This window comes from Cnephaeus nilssonii, assembly GCF_951640355.1.
Source record: "Cnephaeus nilssonii genome assembly, chromosome: 7".
NCBI classification, from domain to species: domain Eukaryota; kingdom Metazoa; phylum Chordata; class Mammalia; order Chiroptera; family Vespertilionidae; genus Cnephaeus; species Cnephaeus nilssonii.
The window spans coordinates 75,945,083-75,962,307 of NC_137078.1; the positions used below are offsets into that span (position 1 = coordinate 75,945,083).

General features: G+C 50.8%; 1 protein-coding gene and 1 pseudogene across 2 annotated transcripts; one reads left to right on the forward strand and one right to left on the reverse strand.

Moving 5' to 3' along the window:
- Positions 1–17,047, reverse strand: TMEM53 (transmembrane protein 53). Its single transcript, XM_079776486.1, has 3 exons — positions 16,890–17,047; positions 4,742–4,863; positions 1–798 (listed from the first exon to the last, which is right to left on the reverse strand). The coding sequence occupies exons 1-3, from the start codon at positions 16,948–16,950 to the stop codon at positions 145–147; spliced, it is 837 nt and encodes a 278-aa protein (XP_079632612.1). The 5' UTR covers positions 16,951–17,047; the 3' UTR covers positions 1–144.
- LOC307102808 (U1 small nuclear ribonucleoprotein C-like) lies at positions 8,875–10,033 on the forward strand (annotated as a pseudogene). The gene has a single exon. The product of its transcript is annotated as a U1 small nuclear ribonucleoprotein C-like (transcript).
- Positions 17,048–17,225: the final 178 nt, after the last annotated feature.

The following is a 17,225-nucleotide window of genomic DNA, read 5'->3' on the forward strand; positions in this document are numbered from 1 at the left end:
AGGAATTCTCTACTTGGGAGACCACGAAGTCCCAAAGGGCTGAAGGGAGTTGAACCCGAAGAGGACCCCATCCATGGATACAGGTTGTGAGGGGTGTCAGGCATTTATTTCTGGAGCAGAGGTGAGGTGGGTGGGACAAGGACCTCAGCAGTGGACACAGCTGCGCATGAAGTTGACACAGAGGCTCGTGTAGTAAGTAGGGTAGTCACGGAGGTGGCTGACATGTGCAGATGACACGAAGTCCACAGAGCGCACCAGGACCTGGTGTGCCAGGCGTGCCTCCACCATGCGTTCCACATCCCTGGCTAGGACCACTTCATCAGCCCTTGAGTACAGGTAGAGCTCGGGCCAGCGAGAGGCTGCGTCGAGTAGCCTGTCATAGAAGTGGGTATGGAAGAGGGCAGTGAGTGGAGCGAGCAGGACATGGAAGAGGCCTGCCACCAGGGCGAAGGCCACCAGGAGCAGCAGGCGCAGCGCAGCAGGCCGGTGCTCCAGGATGGCTGCCAGGGCCCGCAGGGCCCCCACCAGGTTGCTATCACCAGGACCGCTGTCAAAGATGGTGCCCACCACACGCAGGTGGCAGAAGCGCCGATGGGTCTGCAGGAGCTCCAGCACGTATCGGTACAGCATGACCCCGGCGTTGCTGAAGACGTGGAAGAGTAGGGGCTCCTTCTCAATCTCGTAATCAAAGAGGAGCTCAAGTAGCTTCTGGGCCAAAACACGAAGTGAAGGGATGCCCAGGGACTCGGAGAAGAAGACCATGTGCCACGGGGCTGTGTATCGGATCACAATGCAGCCCTGTGGAGGGATAGGGTGGGGGGGTACAAGCTAAGGTCAGAGGGGTCCAGCAGCTCCAACTTCCACAAGCCCAGAAGCCTAGCAGTGCTCCAGGCCCTGCTGCAGCTGGGCACCAGCTCACCGCTCACAGACACAGTGCCTTCCACAGTGGAAGGCTGAAGAATAATCACTTCACATTGGCCAAGCCGCCTCAGCCAGGATGGTATGTGAGGCCTGGAGCCCAGAGCATGCTTTGGAGACATCTGGGCTGAGCAGAAGGAAGTCTCCTCACTCTGGTCCACTTTGTCTCCCTCCCACCCATGATCTTGCACCCTCATCTACTCAGCTTGCTGCCTGGCCACACCCTGTTGCTGTACCTCCCCTCTGCACTGTCTACCTCCCAGGCACAAGGAGGTAGGTACCCGGTAAGACCCAACAGGAGACACAGCCTGCAGGCCCCAGCCTTGACCACCAGAGGCCACTCATGAGCCAGACCCACATCAGGTCAGTCTCTGGCCATTGCTACCTTCCTACAGGGCCCTGAGAGCAGGCCATACTTTCTGGCATCAGGTGCCTGGCACTCAAATCTGTCTGGTTCCAAGGCCTGGGATCATTCCTCCCACTTGCCCTGAAATTCCATGTATAGTAAGCACTATTGTTCCTCAAATTCTAAAATCTGAGCCAAATTCTCTCTAGGTTGATGTACCCCTCAATACGTGGACCAAGTCTCCAGGCCTGAGTCCTAATCCCCTCTCATTAACTTGTTCTAGAGACTAAGGGCCCTTTGTTAAGGGCCTCAGAGTTAGGCTGGCTCTAGGGTCAGGCAGGGCTGGGTTCAATTCCCAGCACCACTTATTAACAGTATGGACTTCATCTTCCTGAGTCTGTGTCTCCATCCATCTCTTAGGGTTATGGTGAAAATTAAATGAAAAAATGTATCTCAAGTGCCCCAAACAGCACCTGGTACAAAGTAAATTCTCGACTAACAGTAGCAGTAATTAGTGATGGCAGGACTTCTACTTGAATGACCCATCGCCAAACAGGGATGGTCAGCTGAGGTAACTCTTGACTTCCTCCCTGCAATCTGACATTTGCCCCCCCAACTGCTCCTGGCACTGCTCTTACCAAAGCCCTGGCATCGGAGGGGGTCCTGACGCCACCTGGCCCCTTAGCTATGGAAATTTCAGAGTGCTCTGTTCTCACTCCCCAGGAGGATGTGAAATGTCTTCCCACCCACCCCCAACCCACACACAGCATCGCCCACAAATGCGAGCACATCCCACCTCACTACCACACATGTGACTCCCAGACTAAACAAAGCTCATCCACCACACACCCCACGGGTGCAGACAACCAAGGCGCCCACCACTCACTAGGGGCACCCACCGCAGCACCTGGGAGTGCACGAAAAAGCACAGCTGCCAACACACACCCACAAGCACATATACCACTGGCGAGCACACACGTTCACGGTGCACTAACTTGAGGGAGCACACACGCACATGCACACGCACACGCACTCCTCCCCAGGAGCATTCACGTGCAGAACTACCTGTCGGTTCGGCCATAACCTCAGCAATTCCTGTGAACACCATCTTTGAGGGCACACATGGCGTTCCCTCTAACTCCACATCCCCTGTGATTCACACAGAGCTCGCCCTGGGAATTCCCCACACTCCCTGTGAAGGGCCCACACACACCGAGCTTCCCTGTGCCCACAGTCTGGGCTTCACTGGGAGGTTCCAAGGTGCCTGGCATCTCTGCTGCCACCTCCCCCGTCAGATGCTCCTGGAAGTCCCTGCACCAAGGACCTGTCAGTCTCTCCTCTCTCCCCCGAAGCCAACCGTCTTTCCATCTCTGCACATGCTCAGTCCCAGGACAAGGCCCTGCCCTGTCACTCACCACCACTCTCTCCTGTATTTCAGGCTCTTCCTCTCCCTAGATTCCTGCACAGACTAATCTCATTTTAAAAAAAAAAAAAAAAGCTTCTGCTTTACACCATGTTCCCCTCTAACTCTCCCACCTTTTCTTCACGCTCCTAAACGAATTCTGACAGCCACCCTCCTCTCCACCGCTTCCCTTCCACTGGCTCCAACATGACGACTGCACTGCTCTTGTGAAGGTCATCATCTTCTGCCGAAGGGTCTAACCCCGTGGTCGGCAAACCGCGGCTCGCGAGCCACAGGCGGCTCTTTGGCCCCTTGAGTGTGGCTCTTCCACAAAATACCACGTGCGGGCGCGCACGTACAGTGCGATTGAAATTTCGTGGCCCATGCGCAGAAGTCGGTTTTCGGCCTGGGCGAGTCTATTTTGAAGAAGTGGCGTTAGAACACTCAAGGGGCCAAAGAGCCGCATGTGGCTCGCCAGCCGCGGTTTGCCGACCACTGGTCTAACCCATGACGGCTTTCAGTCCCCTCGTACTTCCCTCCCAGCAGCATCTGGGATCACACACTCCTAGATGGATTCTTTGGTAACCCGGGCTCTTCAATAAGTTGTTATGAAAACTGTTCTAGATTTTTTTTAAAAAATATATTTTATTGATTTTTTACAGAGAGGAAGGGAGAGGGATAGAGAGAGTTAGAAACATCGATAAGAGAGAAACATCGATCAGCTGCCTCCTGCACACCTCCCACTGGGGATGTGCCCGCAACCAAGGTACATGCCCTTGACCAGAATCGAACCCGGGACCCCTCAGTCCGCAGGCCGACGCTCTATCCACTGATCCAAACCGGTTTAGGCTGTTCTAGATTTAAAAGAAGGTCAAGGAATTAGATGCAATGGGTGATCCTCAATTAGATTCTGATTTGGGCAAATCAGCTATAAAGGACACTTTGGGGACTATTAGAGAATCTGAATGTAGACTGGAAACTAGATGAGATGAAAATTTATTAACATGAGAAGGTGGAGATCAAAATCTGAAAAAAAGCAGGCTGTAAAATAGCATAGTCAATAGATCTCATTTAGGTAAAGGAAAGAAACAGACACAGAGAGAAAAGCTGAAAGGATATATACTAACATGTAAACAGAGGTAATCGCTAGGTGGTAGAATACGGTGTCTTTATTTTCTTTTAAATAATAAAGTGTTGGGAGTTTGGAGTTTTCTCCGAACCATCCTGTCCTCCCAGCTACCGGGGAAAGGCTCCCCTCCCTTTCCCAGAGGACCCCGCCACCGGCCCTGCCACCTCAGCCCCCTGCCTTCCCCGGCTCTGCTCCCTCCCGTTCGCCCCGGGCCTCCGCCTCCATAACATCTTTCCGCTCCCCCTCTACAGTGGCCGCTTCCCAAAGACTGTGGATTCCCAAACTTTCCTGGGTTTTCCTGTCCCTCTTTGGCCAACCCTCCTCTCCTCGTAGGACCTTCTCCAACTCCCACTCCTTTAACTCTGGGCTCCTCAGAGCTGTCTTAGGCCCTCTTCTCCTTGCCCTCCACATACTCCCTGGGGGAAGCTCATCCACCCAGGACCTGTGGCTTCTCCTCAGGGATCCTTGTCTCAAAAAACACCGCCCTCTACTCAGGAACTGCCGCAGCCAGAACCCTGGCATTACCCTGGACCCCTCCCTATCCCTGTGCCATTCCACCTCCTAACAAGCTCCCTGATCCATCAACTTCCCTCCACTGGCACCACCAACTCAAGGTCCTGACACTGCAACACATTATGCCCAGCACACCAGCCCAGGTTCCTGCTGCCCAGATAGGCAGTATCAGCCAACAGAAACTTGAGGTCTGGGCGCCTCCACTACTGGGAGCACATCACTGGGCTGTCCACTGTGGGGGATGGGGAGGAGGGAAGGGGAAGCAGGTCAGGGGGCTGAAGGAGACAGACCAGGCCACAGAGCTGGCAGCAAAGAGGGGATAAACCTACCAAAGACCCATGACCCCCGCATCTTCTTCACAGGCCTGTTCCTATCTTCGCTGCAGCCCAGAGCGGGGCCTCAGCAAGCTGTGTCCGCAGCCTGCAGTACTCACCCTTTTGTGGTAGATGGCGCTGTACTTGGCAAGGTTCTTGTCGGTGCAGCCACCCCAGCCCAGGAGAATCACCAAAGGCTGTCGAGTCCCCGCCTCCTTCCCACCTTGGCTCGGGCTGTTCTCTGAAACAGACAGGTTACCATCAGTACTGGAGTTGGGGTGGGGGTGGGAGTGACTGGCCAATCCAGAGTCAGCACCCCTCTGGCTGCAGGCTGGGAACAGAAGGCAGCAGGCCCAGGCACTCGCCAGCCCGTGTCTCAGGTTCCCACAGGCTCCCTCCTCTGCCCGCTGGTCACATGGCCTCTCAGGAGGCAGGCACTACAGGGTCATTGGAAAAACTCACCTGAGGCTTTCTTTAGTGACTCAGAGACCCAGCCCAGGTGAGAAAGGTGAATACTTTCTCCATGCAACTTCACCTTCTAATCCAGGGGCCGGCAAACTACAAGCATAGGCCAAAGCCAGCCATGGTCTGTTTTTGTATGACCTATGAGCTAAAAATAAAAATACTTTTTACGTTTTTAAATGGTTTTTAAAATTCAAAAAAAAGAGGAATATTTTGTGACACATGAAAATTGTAAGGAATGTAAATGTGAGGGTCCACAAATAAAGTTTTATTGGAACACAGCCACATTCATTTACTTCTTGTGTATGGCTGTTTTCATGATAACACAGCAGAGCTGAGTAGTTGCAACAAAGACCCTATGGTTCACAGAGCATAAAATACTTGTTGGCCCTTTACAGAAAAAGTTTACCAGCCCCTGTTCTAACTACACAAACAGCTGGAAGAAGAGGGTCTTAAAAAGAGAAATGGTGGCACAGTGTAAGCAGAGAGGGGGAGCAGACCGACTCCGAGGCCCATTCCAAACTACCTCCCTGTCTTGCCAGAGAATATTAGCTGATATTTAATGAGGTTTAACCTCGTAACAACACTCAGAGGACTATTATTACAGATGAGTAAATTGAGGCACAGAGTGGTTAGGTTCCTTGCCTAAGGTCACACAGGCCCCTGCTCCCCATCCACCAGCTCTGTCCATAACTAGAAGCACGCCTCCTCCAGTGATGGGTGAGGCACAAGCCAGCTGTCTGCTCTGTATCTGCCTCTGCAGAGGCCTCCCTGCTACCCGGTTAGTCAGAACCCATCTCGTTTCCCCTGCCACGGGAGTGCCACCTCCTCAGGGGGACTTCTGTGCAGGGACTGCTAGTTATCCGCCCTCCCGAAAGGACTGGGCTGTGCCCTTCCGAGGATCAAGCCACTTGGCTATGTTCAGCTGCCACCCTGAGATTTATGGAGGCCGGTGGTGACCTGGCAACAGTAAATTTCAAGGCTAGTTAAGAGGATGGTAAATATAAATCACTAACCTTTGGACAAAAGGAAGACAACAATTTCCTGTGGAAATTAATGTGATTGAAAAGTTCAATGTTCCTGCTCTCCAGCAGTGGTGACTCCAGCCTTCGGAGATTAACTGCCTGCACCCACGGGGATCCCAGGCTGGGTTGCAACTCAGCCTGCAGCGGGAGCTGCCAGCACCTCGGTCCCTTGCTGATGCCTGCCAGCCCTCCCCAGCTCTAACTCAGGCCTCTAAATATCCTCACTCCTTATTGGGCTCGGTGTCCCCCTGTCCTCTGCCAGAGCAGCTCTGGTTCGGATCTGCCTTTGAATCTCAGATCCAGCAGCTGGGTTCCTGAGACCTACCCCGGGGGGCTCCCTTCCTTCTGTGCAACTGTCTGAGCAGAGGCTCCCCGCCCCAGCCTAAAAGGGTCCCCTCCGTGGGCCACCACTAAGACACCAGCAAAGGGCTTTGGAATTTTCTCAAATAGCAGGCAGCCAAGGGAAGTCACATACCCTGGAGCCGCCCAGAGTTAAGGCCACCCAGCCAGCAGGGATGGCGCATTCCCGGGAGGGGAAGGTTCAGGCAGCTGCTGCTGGGCCTCGGACTTGCCCCTTCTCCAACAGCTGGGATTTCTAACTCCATTTTGCTCCAGTGCAGGTTGCACTGGCCACTTGGGCTTCACCGACTCACGAAGGAATGGCTCTCCCCCAGATCCGCCTCTCCATGAGGAAACTCAGTATATGCACACCATGAATACACTGCCTACTCCCAGAGCCCAAGCTTTCTGTCATGGTCCTAAAGGGGGAAGCTGGTCCCTCCACTCCTGCCAGGCACTCAAGGCTGCCCGCTAAGCCACACACCTGCGGGCACCTCCCACTCCCCAACACATTCTCCTCCCCGTGCCCTACTTTCTGTGCCCACTTTTTACTCAGAGGCTTTGATATGACCTCCTCCCCCTAGAGTCACGCGGCCCCTTTGGATTCTATACATGAAGTGCTGTAATCCAGAAAGCCCAAGGTGCTCTGGGAGCACGGCTGAGAGTGACAGTGACCAGGAAAGACCTCCCAAAGGAAGACGCATTTGCTGTTCGGGCCTTGAAGGACTAGCGGGAGCATGCCAGGTACAGAGAGGGCAGGGGCAGGGGCTACGGAGATGGAGACGTTATAATCGGTCTGGGGCACAGCCAGCAGTCCCGGGGGCTAGCTGCCGAGGTGAGGGAGCAGCACCAATGGTCAGGAGAGCTGCCAAGAGTGGGACTGGGGCCCAGTCCTGAGGGCCTTCACACCAGGCTCAGGAGTCGGGACTTTATTCCACAGCAGCAGAGAACGAGTGAAGATTCCGGAAGTGGGGGAACGGCATGATCCAATCTGTACTGATTAACGACTTCCACAATTATTTGTTTAATGTCGTAGCCAGCAGGCTCCGTGAAGGCAGGAACCGGGTATGTCGTGCTCATCTCCACCCCCCCAGCGCCCAGCTCCGTAGCTGGCACATTCAGGCACTCGTGCTGCAGGAACACGTGGCTGTGAAGGATGGATCCAAGGAGAGCGCTGGCATTCTCCTTGCTACCCATTGCCCCTTCCAGTCATAAAAGTAACTGCGATGGCTATTGCTATTTATGGCCACATCGGGATCATGATTCCTACCGTCTTGTGGAAGCCCCTGTTCCTCTCCCCTCCCCCTGCTGACATCTCTCGGCCTCCAGCCACTCCCCTCAGGCACTGAAGACAGGCACTGGCTCAGCCTCCTGCACACACTCCAGGCTGACCATGGCCGCCTTGTTCCTAAACCATAAACTCTCTGAAGTCCACATTTCCTTCCAGCTCCGACCCTCCCCCCCCCTTTCCCATTACAGAGAAAAACAATAACAGCAAAAAGAGCATTATGTGCCAAGCAGTATTCCAAGCACTTTACCTATCAACTCACTTTGTCTTCACAACAATCCTATGAACAAGAAACTGTTATCAGTCTCATTTTACAGATGAAAAACTAAGCCATGGAGATAGTAAATAACCTGCTCAAAATTACACAACTAAGCAGTGAAGCTGGAACCCAAACCCAAGTGGTCTGGAGACCAGCTTATAACCACTTTCTCAGCCTGCCCCGGGTAACAAAATCCAAGGCCCCAGTCCCAACCAATTTATATGGCTCAGCTCCAAGCCTGTACACGCAGCTGCCTCTGTACATGAACAGGTCCCACTTTGACCTCCTCAGGGGACTGTTCACACCAGCCAGAACCTCACCATTTGCTGCCTCATTTGGGCCTGCAGCCATCCTAGGAGTTAGCTACTGCTGTTAGCTATGGTCTCCATCTTACAGGAGAGAAAACTGAAGCACAGAGAGGGGCAAGTCCCTCTGCAAGAACATGCAGCCGAAGTGGCAGAGCCAGCGTCCACCCCTGGACCGCCGCGCCACACTGCCTCCGTCTCCAGGACCTCGCACAAGCTCCTCACTCCCCGGCTGATGCTGATGCTCCATGTTTATGCTTTGCTGATGCCCACTCCACCTCCCGAGTCAGCTCACTGTTCACTTCCAGGAAGCCCCCTTGATGCCCTCCCCATCCCCTCTCACCCCCATCCCCAATCACCAGAGGGGTTAGATGGCCCTCCTTGGCACTGTCACAGCCCCACCATCACCAGGCCACTGCACTCCTCACCGCCCGGAAAGTGTCCCTTAGGAACAGGCAGACTACTGTATCATGCAAGGCAAGAGAGGGCAAAGACCCGGACCGAGCAGCAGGAGGCAGGAAGGACGGGGAGGGAAATGACCGGGAGAAGAGTCACAACAATTTTGGAACGAAAGTATCAAAAGTCTCAAAAATATACAATATCTGACTTGGTAATTCCACTTCTAAGAAAGAAAAATGTTTCATGGAAATATTTAATAAAATGTTAAGCAGATCACAGACACAAGAGATAAAACTTAGGATAAAATATGGGAGCAGGTTGGCACTGGCAGGCTGTGTGCGTCATTTCCGGCGACGCAGTCACGGAGTGGCCAAGGGCCTGCGGAACATGCTTAAGCTTTATTGTGACTGCGATCCACACCTCACTCTGACTGTCCGTCTGGGAGAAAGGCTGCAGTGGCAGGAAACAAAGTGTGAAAACCTACTCTCAGAAATGGATGGAAGAGCTGGCTCAGAGCCTGACTGACCAAACCACCGCAGCATTTCCGCAAGGAGAGAGAGAGACACCTCCTCCTCCGCTCCGCTCCTCCTCCTGCAGGGGTGACCATCCCACCTCCCCCCAGCCTTCCAGCACCCCACAGGGGGGGGCCTTCCATGATGCCAATGATGGGCCCTCCTCCTCCTGGGATGGTGCCAGTGGGACCTGCTCCTGGAATGGGGCCGCCCAGGGGAGAGCACATGCCAAGGATGCCTGGGCCCCCAAGGATGAGACCTCCCTCCCGTCCCAGGATGGTGCCCGCTCGGCCCCGAATGACTCAACCAGACAGATAAGGAGAGAGGGAGCCTCTTTCTATCAGTTTCTATTACTTGTTCTACTTCCCCAGACGTGGTGCTGCGACTCTGGGTGTTTTCTAACATCGTGATAAGGAAAAGTCACCCCCTCTAAGAGAGGGGAGTGGTGGGACCAAAACAAGCAGTTCTCATTTGTATTGCGAAAAGTGAAAATAAAATGGTCAACTCTTTTAGTTAAAAAATATAGATATAGGAGTACATCTATGTGACCTTGGATAAGGCAACGGTTTCTTAGACATGAGCAAAAGTATAAAGAATAAAAGAAAGAGCAGATAAATTGGGACTTCATCTAAATTGAACTTTTGTATTTCAAACGACACCATCAAAAAGTGGGGAAGCCGAAACCGGTTTGGCTCAGTGGATAGAGCGTTGGTCTGCGGACTGGGGGGTCCCAGGTTCGATTCCGGTCAAGGGCATGTACGTTGGTTGCGGGCACATTCCTGGTGGGGGGTGTGCAGGAGACAGCTGGTTGGTGTTTCTCTCTCATCGATGTTTCTGGCTCTCTGTCCCTCTCCCTTCCTCTCTGTGGAAAATCAATAAAATATATTTAAAAAAAAAAAAGTGGGGAAAAAAATCTTAGCCACTTTGGCTCAGTGAATAGAGTGTTGATCCACGGACTGAAGGGTCCCTGGTTCAATTCCAGTCAGGGACACATACTTTGGTTGCTGGCTGGATCCCCCTGCAGGAGGCAACCAATCGATGTGAGTGTTTCTTTCTCTCTCTCCTCCTCCTCCTCCCTTCCACTCTCTCTAAAATCAATGGAGAAATATCCTCAGGTGAGAATTAACAACAACAAAATCCACAGAATGGGAGAAAATATTTGCAAATCATGTATCTGACAAGGGGCTTGTATCCAGGATATATTAAAACCTCTTAACAATTCAACAATAAAAAGACAAATAACCTAATTTTAAAATGGGCAAAGGACTTGAAGAAACACTTCTCCAAAGACATATGGGAAAAAAAAAAGACATATGAAAGGCCAATAGCACATGAAAAGATGCTCAACATCCTAAGCATGAGAAAAATGAAAATCAAAACCACAATGAGATACCATCTTATACCCGTTATGATGGTTATAATAAAAAAGTTAGATAGTGCCTTGGCCAGTGTGCTCAATGGTTAGAGCGTTGGCCTGCACATCGAAGGGTCTCGGGTTTGATTCCCAGTCAAGGGCATATACCTGGGTTGCAGATTTGATCCTCACCCCCAGTTGGAACGTGTGTGGGAGGCAACCAATCGACATGTCTCTCACATTGATGTTTCTCTCTCTACCCCTCCCTTTCACTCTCTCTAAGGATCAATGGAAAAAATAACCTCATCCCTTGGGTGAAGATTAATAAAAATTTTAAAAGTCAGATAGTAAAAGGGCTGGTGAGGATATGAAGAGGTCAGGACCCTCATATACTGCTGGTGAGAATGTAAAAAGGTGCAGCCACTTTGGAAAAAAAAAAAAAAAGTTTGGCAGTTCCTCAAAAAAATTAAACAAAGAGTTACCGCCGAAACTGGTTTGGCTCAGTGGATAGAGCGTCGGCCTGCAGACTGAAGGGTCCCGGGTTCGATTCCGGTCAAGGGCATGTACCTTGGTTTCGGGCACATCCCCAGTAGGGGGTGTGCAAGAGGCAGCTGATCAATGTTTCTCTCTCATCAATGTTTCTAACTCTCTATCCCTCTCTCTTCCTCTCTGTAAAAAATCAATAAAATATATTAAAAAAAAAAAAAAACATAGAGTTACCATATGACCCAGCGCTTCCACTCTTAGGTGTACACCCCCAAGAGAAGTGAAAACATATGTCAACAAAAATACCTGTACACTAATGTTCATAACAGCATTATTCATAACTAGAGGCCCAGCGCACGAAATTGCACGGCCCCGCCCATCTGCGCACGCCTGGCCACGCTCACAGCCCCACCCACCCGCGCGTATCTCGTCACACTCGCCTTGGGGCACCCGCCTCGCTGCGCCCACCTCACTGCACCCGCCCGCCCGCCAGCCACCAGCCTTGCTGCGATCAGAGCCTGTGGGCCATGGGGGAGGGACAGAGAGGTGCTCCAAGCACTTCATGGTGACCGGTCATTTGGTCGTTACGGCGTTACAGCACTGGCTTTTTATAATATAGCCAAAAGGGAAGTAATTCAAATGTCTATCACCTATAAATGGATAAACAAAATGTGATATCCATACAATGAAATACTATTTGGTCATAACAGGAATGAAGTACTGATACATGCTATAACATGGATGAACTTTGAAAACAAATGCTAAGTCAAAGAAGCCAGCCACAAGACCATATATTGCATGATTTCGTTTATATGAAATGTCCGGAACAGGCAAACCCATTGACAGAAAGTAGATCAGCGGTTGCTAGCAGCTAAAGGGAGGGGAAATGGGGGAGTATTAATGGGTACAGGGTTTCTTGTTGAGGTGCTGAAAATGTTCTGGAATTAGACAATGGTGATGGCTGCACAATTCTGTGAAAGCCAATGAATTGTACATATTAAAAGGGTAAATGTTATGGTACATGAATTATATCTCAATAATGCTATTATTTAAAAAAGGAAAATACATTAAGTGAAAAAGCAAGTTGAAAAGCAATATAAGCCGAAACCGGTTTGGTTCAGTGGAGAGAGCGTCGGTCTGCGGACTGGAAGGTTCCAGGTTCGATTCCGGTCAAGGGCATGTACATTGGTTGCAGGCACATCCCCGGTGGGTGGCGCACAGGAGGCAGCTGGTCGATGTTTCTCTCTCATCGATGTTTCTAGCTCTCTATCCCTCTCCCTTCCTCTCTGTGAAAAATCAAATATATTTTTTTAAAAAGAAAAGAAAAGCAATATAAACAACAGAATACACATATATTTATATTTGCATATATGCATATATATATATATATATATATATATGTATACACACACACACACAAACATATATGCACAGAAAAATACATCAAAGATTAATAGCAATTATTTCGGGGACTAGAGGCAACTGTTTTTTCATGATATTTTTTACCCATATTCTAAAATGAGTATGTATCACTTTTGCAATAAGCGTTAAAATGTTATTTTTTAAAATGGGGGGAGGGTGTTTGAGAGAGCCAAAGCAGTTGAGAAGTGACAGAGATCAAGCCTGGCAGAAGTATTCCTTTCAACCCTGGCACTTTCCGAGCACCACACAAAACAATTTAATCTCACAGGCTCCCTGTCCTCTAGAATTTCTCAACAAAACAACACTGACAGCAATAATACAGGAATTACAGATACATATATTGTACAACAGTTCAAGTCATAAAACTGAAGCATAAATTAGATTGTGCACACCCCAGGGGCATACGGCATGACAAAGGGAAGGGCTGACAAGGCATAAGAGTCTGTGGCACAACATGTGCTTTTTATCTGTGAGCCAGAATCAAAACACAAAGAACCTCTGTTTTCTTTGTTAAATGTGAAGAATAAAAGGACACCCAAATTGTCTCCTGCCCAGAAATATTTTTTAGAGTCTCAGAGTTCCTATATTTAAACCAAATTACTTTATTTTAAATTTACTTTTTTTTAACTTTTTGAAATAACAGCATAGGAGAGGAGCATAGTACCTAAGGGTACATAATATATAAAACAGTAACTGGGTTCAAATCTCTGGCTCTGCCACTAATAACTAGGAAGGAGATCTTGAGCAAGTTCTCTAAGCTCTCATTTCCTTATCTGTGAAATGGGGATAATAATGCAAAGGATTAAGTAGGAAAATGACTATAAAGGGCCTAGCATGGCTCCTGGCATAGAGAAAGAGTTCAATAAATCAAAATTATTATTATTACTTCAGGAGAAAAGCATGCTCACTGTAGAAAAGGAGAAAATGAATATCTAATAAAATTGGAATCATACTGTTTTGTAATCTGCTTTCTTCGATTTAGCAATATATTGTGAACATCTCTCCCTGTCAGTTTATATATTTCTACACCATTCTTTTTAGTGGCTGCAGAGCAGCTATAGAATATAATTTATGGTGACCAATCTCCCATTATTAGACATGATGTTTCCAGTTTTTTTGCTATTATAAAGATACTTTACTGGACACCTCTTTCTTTGTGCATGTCCTTAATTGTTTCCTAGAAATGGAACTGTATTCAAGCAACATTTCCTAATAGCAACTGAAAGCTGATGCAAAAGCTTAGGAGTGAGGCTCCTGAGTTGAAATCTGGGATAACCTGGCACAAGGTATTTCCCCAAGGAAATTAGATGAAAATGGGGTATTAGGAGGTGCAGGGGATCACTGGTCAGAGAAGAAGAGGGGTGGGTTGTAGAGATTCCAGGTCAAGGGAACGGCTTCAGTAAAGGACCAGACAGACCCTCGGCATGGGCAGCCATGTATACTCGCGGTGGGATTCCCAGGAGGGATCTGAGCCGGCCTGCCCAGCCTGGGCTCTGAATGACCCCGGGTCTGCAGCTGCCTTCCTGCTAACTGATGTGCCAGAACAGCTGCTCACCTCTCTGTCAACTCACTGCAGTGCTGGGCTCTGCGGTTTGATGTTCAAATATGGGGGGAAAACAATTCCAGAAACCAAATATGACTGTCCTATATACTTCTCCACCATTAAACAGTAAATGCGAAATTTGGAGGACAATCTCTGGGGTCCCCAAAGACTGTCACTGTGTGAAGCCATGTCAGCCTGGAGGGGAGCTCTCTGCAGATGGGAAGCAAATGGATTCAGGGGATCACAGTGCTGTTTCCTCCTTCCGAGAATTCCTACAACCTCCAGCTCAGCTCTGGGGTATGCACTTTGAGAGAAAGGCACGATGAACTAAAGCCAGGCCAGAGGAGCAATAAGGAGGTTGTTAGAACTACGTCAGAGAAGGGACAGCGGAAGGCCCTGGAGGTATTTCTCTTGGAGAAGAAATTTGAGGAAGGCATGAAGCTGTCCTCTTGAGAGAGGAAGAGAAATTACTGTTGTACCCACCACGACCCTCTAGCCTTCCACTTACATCATTGTGAAACCAGCTGCTTATAAACCTCACCCCTTCCCGAAACCACAGCTCTCTAAAGGGAGTCTGTGTATGAGTCACTTCTGAGGCACCAGCAACTAGCACATGGCCAGGACACAGAAAATGCTGAACTGAAAGGAAATGGCAGGAAGGCCTATTGTGGGTCAAGAAAGGGAAGGGCTTTCTAACAATCCCAGTTGCCTCCAAAAGGCCAGGATGTTTGGAAGAAAGCTGTCAGGGAAGGGTCTGGTAGCCACAGAACGCCCTCACGCTAGCAGAAGGATGCAGAACAAAAGGGCCCCCTGAGATTTCTTTCAATTCTAGGACCCAGTCTCCTGAAGCAGTGAGGGGAGCCACAAGCAGAGAAAATACACCAACAACGTGTCAGGCACACACATCCAGTCACTATCTTGTTAACCCTCACAATCCCTGGAGTAGGCATTATTAGTATTCCCATTTTACAGTGGAGAAATCTGAGGCTCGGAGAGGTTCAACAACTTGCCAAGCCACAGACCCAGGAAGAGGTAGATCTGAAATACTAACCAAGACCACCAGGCTGCCACCTGGGCTGAGAGAGAACTTCTGCCTTCCTGGCCATGCAGCGGAAGGCTCTCCAAGGACAAGAATATTAACTGGCTTCATCTCCCCCTGATGCCAAAACTTTCCAAAAGCACTTTTACATCTATTAGCCCCGTGGTCGGCAAACTGCGGCTCGAAAGCCACATGCGGCTCTTTGGCCCCTTGAGTGTGGCTCTTCCACAAAATACCACGGCCTGGGTGAGTCTATTTTGAAGAAGTGGCGTTAGAAGAAAAAAATTTGGCTCTCAAAAGAAATTTTAATCGTTGTACTGTTGATATTTGGCTCTGTTGACTAATGAGTTTGCCGACCACTGGATTAGCACAAGAGCCCTAAGCCAACAGATCAGGTTTCCCTGAGCCCAGCTCTAGGGAAATACAGCTGGTCTAGAGCCATTTGTTCTGTGGGAGCCCAGCGGCTGCCCTCCTCTCTCAGAGCCCAACCAAGGAACACAAGACGCTACGGGAGGGGTCTAGGAAGTCTCTCCTGAAGGAAGCATCATCTGAGCTAAGCCTTAAATGATGAGCCGGACAAAGTGGTGGAGCAGTGTGGGGCAGCGGAGGGGAAAGGGCATTCCAGACACAGGAAACAGCAGAAGCAAGAAAGGTGTGGAGAATCACAAGCAGTTCGGTTGCCAGAACATAAAACTCAAATTGAACAGTGGAAGGACATGGTGACCAAAGAGGCAAGCAGGGGCTGATAAATTATGAAGGACTTTGAAAGCCGTGTTAAGGAATCTGGACTTGATTTATCCTGAGGGCAATAAGGAGCCAATGAAGGGTTTTACACGGAGCAGTGATACGATCAAACCTCTGCCTATGAGGCTGAGCCTTGGCAGGGAGACTGGAGGCGTGAAGGCGATGTGGAGCGATGCAGGGGAGAGACATGCTGGGCTTAGGCTGGCATGTACCCCAAGGCTCCTCCACTGTAATTCCGAGTCAGAGCCCAACCTTCCATTCTCTGGGCCCCTAATCCTACTCACACCGCCAAGGACCCAGGCCTACTCCACAAGCTACTAATTTTAGGGAGCCTCCCACACACCTTTCTTTAACGAGATGACTATAGGGAGAAGAAGAATGCTCATCACTAAACTCACTCCATTCCAGGCACTATGCTGGGTCCTCAACACAAACAACCTGTTGTGCAACCAACAACCCTTTGAGGGAGGTTACTACCGGTATGCCCGTTTTGCAGAAGAGGAAACTGAGGTTTTGAGGGGGTTGCCTGCCAAAGGGCATCCAGCTACTCAAGGGAGGTATCAGGATGTGAACCGACTTCAATCTGGCGGCAGGGGGCAGGGGCTGCTCTGTTAACCACAGCAGTTGAGAGTAGAGAGGAGGGAGGGATGAAGGTTGTGTGTCCCCGGCTTCCGCGAAGTCCCCGAGGGGGGGGGGGGGGGGGAAATAGTGGGCGGAACCAGAAAGGCTAGACGTGGGAAGCCCGACCCCAAACAAAGGAATCAGAAGGGCCCCTGCCCTCCCCGCCTTCAGCTACCAGGAGAAAGACAAGAGCGTGGCCTTTAACACTCCGATTGAAAAGACAAAAAAAGGGCCCCAAAGAGCAGAGGACGCAGGGAAGGGAAGAGGCTCCGACAGGTTGAGTGCCCGGGGGCGGGGCTTACAAGGGGGCGGAGCTCTCTGAGCCAGACCGAGTCCGAGACCAGCGGGACCCTGCGAGGGGGCTGGCCGCGAGGGGGCGGGGCTGCGAGGGGCGGGGCCACAGCTGCGCTAGCGACCCACAGACTCGTTAGGTCCCCTCCCCATGACGGGACCAACCCTCATTCCATACCCCGGCTCCGGCAGGGCTGATCCGGGATCTCAATGATGTAGTCCAGCTCAGCCGAGGACATGGTGACGGTGCCGGCCCTCAGCACGGGCCTGCCGCCGGAACTCCCGCTCGCGCGCTCGCACCTCACCCGGGCGCCTCCTGGACACTGCCCAATCACCACCCACCTCGCCCAACGCCACCCAATCCCTGAGCGCGCTCTGTGACCTCCCACCCTAGCAACCACCGAGTCTCTCTCGGAGCCTCTGGCCGCGCCCCACTAGCTTGGCCCTAGCAACCATGCCCCGCCCCACTCTATCCATGGCCCGCAGCTATTGGCTGACTTGCTTGATGTGGGTT

Coding starts and splice junctions, on each gene's coding strand:
- TMEM53 (XM_079776486.1), bottom strand. CDS start 16,950: ATGTCCTCGGCTGAGCTGGACTACATCATTGAGATCCCGGATCAGCCC. Junction 4,864..16,889: donor TCAGCCCTGCCGGAGCCGGG/GTATGGAATGAG, acceptor TGTCTGTTTCAG/AGAACAGCCCGAGCCAAGGT. Junction 799..4,741: donor GCGCCATCTACCACAAAAGG/GTGAGTACTGCA, acceptor ATCCCTCCACAG/GGCTGCATTGTGATCCGATA.